Source organism: Nicotiana attenuata, unplaced genomic scaffold (genome assembly GCF_001879085.1).
Source record: "Nicotiana attenuata strain UT unplaced genomic scaffold, NIATTr2, whole genome shotgun sequence".
NCBI lineage: Eukaryota > Viridiplantae > Streptophyta > Magnoliopsida > Solanales > Solanaceae > Nicotiana > Nicotiana attenuata.
In genome coordinates this window covers 112,102-117,207 of record NW_017671689.1, presented here as the reverse complement: position 1 = coordinate 117,207, position 5,106 = coordinate 112,102, and the positions used below count along the sequence as shown (strand labels likewise).

The following is a 5,106-nucleotide window of genomic DNA, read 5'->3' as shown; positions in this document are numbered from 1 at the left end:
TATATGTTAAAGGAGCTGTAGAACTAACAATTTATGATAGCTACAAATATCTACATAAACATAAAGTCGTACCTAAGCTAAATCAAAGGCAAGGGTGGTACTCCACTGGAGCTGAAATCTACGCATTGATTTTATATTAAATGAGAGATTATAATTATACTATCATGCATCAACAAACAAAAAAAATTAAGAACAAATAAATTCCTTATCAAATAAAAGGAAGTATAAATTAAGAAGAAAAAAAGAGAGGTGATAAGCTAAAAAGAAAGAAACATATCATGAGATAATCAAAAGTACATAGCCAAAGTCCCCACCCCTCTCTCACTGTCCTTTTTCTTCTTCTTCCCCTTTCCTTACTCCAATAAGGGTATTCCTATATATAACCCCCACCCCCCCACCCCACCCCACCCTCTCTCTCTAACCAACAACTGCAAAAACCCCTCCTTTCTCTAACCAACAACTGAAAAAGAAATCTTTCTACTTTCTCTCTCTTCCCATTCACACCTATCTTCTCTCTCTCTCTCTGAAGGTAGTAGCTCCATGAGAAGAGCTTAGCAGAGTTTAGGGGAAAAAAGAAGAAGATTTTTCATACGGAAAAAGAAAGGGGGACCAGAAAGAGAAATGGGAAAGTACATGAGGAAGTCAAAAACTACAGGCGAAGTTGCTCTTTTAGAGGTGAGTCACACACAGTCATCACCTCTTGGTGTCCGTACAAGAGCTAAAACCCTAGCTCTTCAACGCTTGCAGAAATCGAACTCAACCGGAAACGGAAGCGGCGGTGATGGTGGTGGTGGTGGTGGGTCCTACCTTCAGCTGCGGAGCCGAAGGTTAGAGAAACCAAACAAGGAAGGGAAAAGACAGAAATACCCTTTGAAAGATCCTAATTTACCAAACCCTGTAAAGAATAATCAGAGTTCGAAGACGAGTTCTACTAGGCTGAGGCAAGGGCATTCTTGGAATTCTGTGTCTGTAGAGGAGCGTTTGGGTGACGAGAAAAAGGAAGAAATTAATTTGCAGGAAACCCAGAATGAAATTAAGGATAATAGTTGCGGTGAAGGGGGAGTTGAAGCTTCATTTGGAGAGAATTTGTTGGAATTTGAAGGTAGAGAGAGGTGGGTTTTCCTAACTTTTTTTTTTTTTTTTTGGCTCAATTTTAACCAGTATGCATGTCACTATTTTTCTCTTTTTTGTGAAAATTAGAGGGTTCGAAATTTCTACCAAAAATCTTTCCTTTTTTTTGAAAATTCCCGTCCTCCTTTATATATTTTTGGTTTTCTTATTGAAAAAAATTTATTTTTTTTTGTTTGTCTCAGTTTTAGCATTAGCTGAGTATCTTGTTTATCCTCTGTTCATTGCTTAATACTAGAAATCTTTACTTTATTGAAAATTGACCCCCTTTTGCTTTTTGTTTTTTTGGGGTTGGAGGTTTAGAATTTTGCTTTTTTAGTTTTTTTTTTTTTGAATTACGAAATTTTTAGCTGAATCATTCTTCTTCTTCTTTTTATTTTTGTGTCAGTTTTTAGGATTAGCTGAGTATCCTGTTTATACTCTGTTCATAGGTTAATTAGAGAATCCAATTTTCTAAGAAGTGAAAGCTTTTGGTTTATTTTCTAGTCTGGATTTTTTGTAATTGGGTTTCAATAGAAAGGTATTTTCCTTCTTGATTTTTTTTTTTTAAAATTACTGCCTGTTTTTTGGTTCTTTCTCTTGTGCTTTAGTATTAATGGAGTGTTGGTTTTTGCTTCTTCTTCTTTTTATCCTTTTTATCCTTTTTTTTGGTAATGAATGCTTACCGGTAAAAAGTGGAAAATGCACAAGATGAAAATTGTCTTCTAGCCGTATTGGTTCACAGGGAATTTCTAGAAATGAAGTCACTTCACACAGCTTTCTTCCTTTCATTTCCTTTTTTTCTTTTTGGGTATTGAGAGTCTGACTTGCTTGATGCTGTTAAGAATTTGCTTATGTTCTGCATTTGGTTACAATATCACCACTAGTTCTGTTGTTGATACAAACTTCATACTATATATTAATCCTATCATGAAAATTGCCTTTTATGTGTGTGTGTGTGTGTGTTCTTTTAACTGGAGTAAAATCACCCCATTCCCTGATTTCCTGAAATGCTAGAATTTTCCTTTTTTCTTTTTCCTGTTCCGTGTCATAATCGTCTCTCCATGTGTAGAAATTGAATAGAAGAATGAAATATCTGTATTATCTTCTTGATATGTCTGGTGACATCTTACATGTGAGAGCAAAATTGGTGGTTTTATCAAATCTGCAAAAAAGTTTCCTGGTTTAGTTACTACTATTTCTCATCCAAAATCCGCTTTAACTACCAAAGATTCGATAAATTGCTCGTTATACCATCTTCCTTTGCACCATTCATGATCATAACACCCTCAGCATGACAGTAAGACTGAATTATTAGCCGAGGGTCTATCGGAAACAACCTCCTTGCCCTCCGAGGGTAGGGGTAAAGCTGCATACATCTTAACTTCCCTAGACCCCACTCGTGAAAATCCACTAGGTATCTAGTTGTTGTTGTAAGACTGAATTATCGAACCACAAATGGCATTTGATGTGACATAGTGAGTATGATATAAGGTACTTAGATGAACTCAGTTCCTGATTGTTCTACCTATTAAAGAGAAATACCTATCAAAATGACAAATAGCTGCACTACTACACCTACATATTTGCAGTAACATTGTACATCTTATGGTCCTTGAAAATTCCATGGTGAAAAAAGTTTAGTGTCTGTACCTGCATGGTGCATGCATATTGGTACCATTTCTGCTTAAATTTTAAAGAGTTGCAATCATTGTTGGGATCATTTACCATTGAAAATGAATGTAGGGTACCCTATATGATTGGAGCATTGAATGGATAAGAGGGAGAAAAAAGGGCAAGCCTTTTTTCTTCTTTATTTGTGGAGGCGGTGAAGGAAAGAGGAACTTTTCTGACAGCCACTAATTAAATTCCTTTTATTCATTTTATCTCTTTCTTTTATATTTATTTTTGTCTGCAATCAGAAATGTGTTCTTTATTCTATTTGAGAAGGGCTACCTTTGAGGTTAAGGTTTAAATTTTGAACTAGTATTTATGATTAGTACTAATAGAGGTTTTACACTTTCTCTTATAGGACCACTAGGGAGAGCACACCTTGCAGTTTGATCCGGGACGCGGATAACATACAAACCCCTGGTTCCAGTACAAGACCTACCAATGCAACTGAAGATAACAGCAGAGTGTCAAATTCAACGCGTCGACATATCCCAACAGCTCGTGAAATGAATGACTTCTTTGGTGGTCCAGAAGAGCAGCAGCAGAGACAGTTCATTGAGAAGTATGGATTTGCACGACTCGCCTATTTTAAGTGCTGGTTCTCAATTGCACTGACATATACATCCGCTTCATCAAATTGACCGTGTTTTTAATTGGTATGCAGGTACAACTTCGATCCAGTGAACGACAAGCCCCTCCCTGGACGTTACGAATGGGAGAAAGTAGATCGTTAGATATCGACATTATGGTATCGACCTCTCATGAAGGCTTGTCCTGCATTTTCTTGTTTGATCTTTAGGTCTAGATAAAAGGTGTAGGAAAAGAGCAAGGATTTTTAGTCCTAATTGGTGATGGTGATATTTTGTTCCAGTCACCCCTGTAAAGAATTTAGGGCAGCATGTTCTAAACCTGTAGACTAATGATCTGTAACATAACAGAGTTTGTGAATTTACACAACAAACATAAGGAGATCCTTTGTCTAACAGAGAAGGGGTTGTGTTAGTCATAGTGTTGTAACTTGTACTAATTAGACTTAGTCTTAGCAGTACAGGAGATAAGTCTACCAATCTTTGTTTCTATTATCATGTAATCCCCCCCCCCCCCCCCCCCCCCCTCCAAAGAACAAACTTTCTTGTCAATATTATGAATAAATTCAGCTTTAAAGTTTACCTTCTTGATCACTGTCTTTTTCTCTATCTTGTTCTGAGGAAATGTATGGTTGGTTTTTGGCTTGTTTCTCCACATATGAGACAATGTATCTTTCATAATCTCAACTTGCTGTTGTCCTACACTGTGAGGATGAAAGTTGTTCTTGCTGCTAATTGACACCAGCCATTTTTCAGCAGCTTGTGAGAAAATGGTGGGGTTTCTCTTTGTTTGGTGGGCATGTGTTGGAAGATTCTTTTTTTCTATCTGTTGAACTTTTTCTGTATTACTGAAACTGCACTTCTATATGATTGATTTGCATATTTTGTTCACAAACTGAAAATGCAAAAAAGGGAAAGACTTTGAAAGAATTAAGTGAAATTTTAATGAAGTGGTGGTCAGGGCTTGAAATAATGAAAGAAATGAGACTGAATTGAATTGTGTTGTGTGAAGACTGAAGATAGTTAGAGTTATACTGTTTCTTTACCCCACTCTTCCCTATAAGAAACAAAATATTCTCATTCTTGTCCTTTTCCACTATCCTATTACTCAAGTAGGGACTAACAATGGATGCCATTTTGTTGTAACCTTGAACATAAAGAGGGAGAAATTTGGAAAAGATTCCAGTAACTTTTGAACATAGAAGAGAAGGGTATTTTGATGAAATGGAATGTTGATAATAACTATAAGTAGTCATTTAGTATAATGGATAAGCAAAAATACTTCTGGGATACAAATTTAGTATTGATTTATTTTTTGTTTGGTTACTAATCCTAGAATAAGTTATCTATGGATTAAAATTATTGGGATAATTTATACGATAAAGCAGTAAAATTGACAATCCTATAATTAATACAACATATCAAACGGTCAATAAGAAATAATATTAAGATACATAATCCAAGCATAACTAATCTCAATATAACTTATTTTCAAACTATATGACCCCTAACAGTGAAGTTATAAGTTTTCCTCAGTATACTAATAAAATTGTTATATTCTACTTACTATACTAGTAAAATCACAATTAGATTTTATTGTTATAGTGAATAAAGTTTATTGACTTCTTTTTATATATTTTTTTTTTGTAAGAGAGAAATCCGCAGCCGCTACAATCTTTGCCACAACCTTTGTCCTTCGGGTGAGCACTCTGTGCGCACTGAGTAAACCTCCCCATGT

The 5,106-nt window shown here is 35.6% G+C and overlaps 1 protein-coding gene across 1 annotated transcript; it reads left to right on the top strand.

The window, feature by feature from the left end:
* Window positions 1–376: 376 nt before the first annotated feature.
* On the top strand, window positions 377–3,858 carry LOC109209694 (cyclin-dependent kinase inhibitor 5-like). The gene is made up of 3 exons (XM_019373009.1): window positions 377–1,112; window positions 3,140–3,343; window positions 3,446–3,858. Exons 1-3 carry the CDS (start codon window positions 622–624, stop codon window positions 3,513–3,515), a joined length of 765 nt encoding a protein of 254 aa, XP_019228554.1. The 5' UTR covers window positions 377–621; the 3' UTR covers window positions 3,516–3,858.
* The last annotated feature ends 1,248 nt before the right edge of the window (window positions 3,859–5,106 follow it).

Bases quoted from the DNA above. Each gene is read 5' to 3' on its own strand.
- LOC109209694 (XM_019373009.1), top strand. From the start codon at position 622: ATGGGAAAGTACATGAGGAAGTCAAAAACTACAGGCGAAGTTGCTCTT. The intron at 1,113-3,139 runs GTGGGTTTTCCT...TTTCTCTTATAG, and splicing joins GAATTTGAAGGTAGAGAGAG to GACCACTAGGGAGAGCACAC. The intron at 3,344-3,445 runs GTATGGATTTGC...ATTGGTATGCAG, and splicing joins CAGAGACAGTTCATTGAGAA to GTACAACTTCGATCCAGTGA.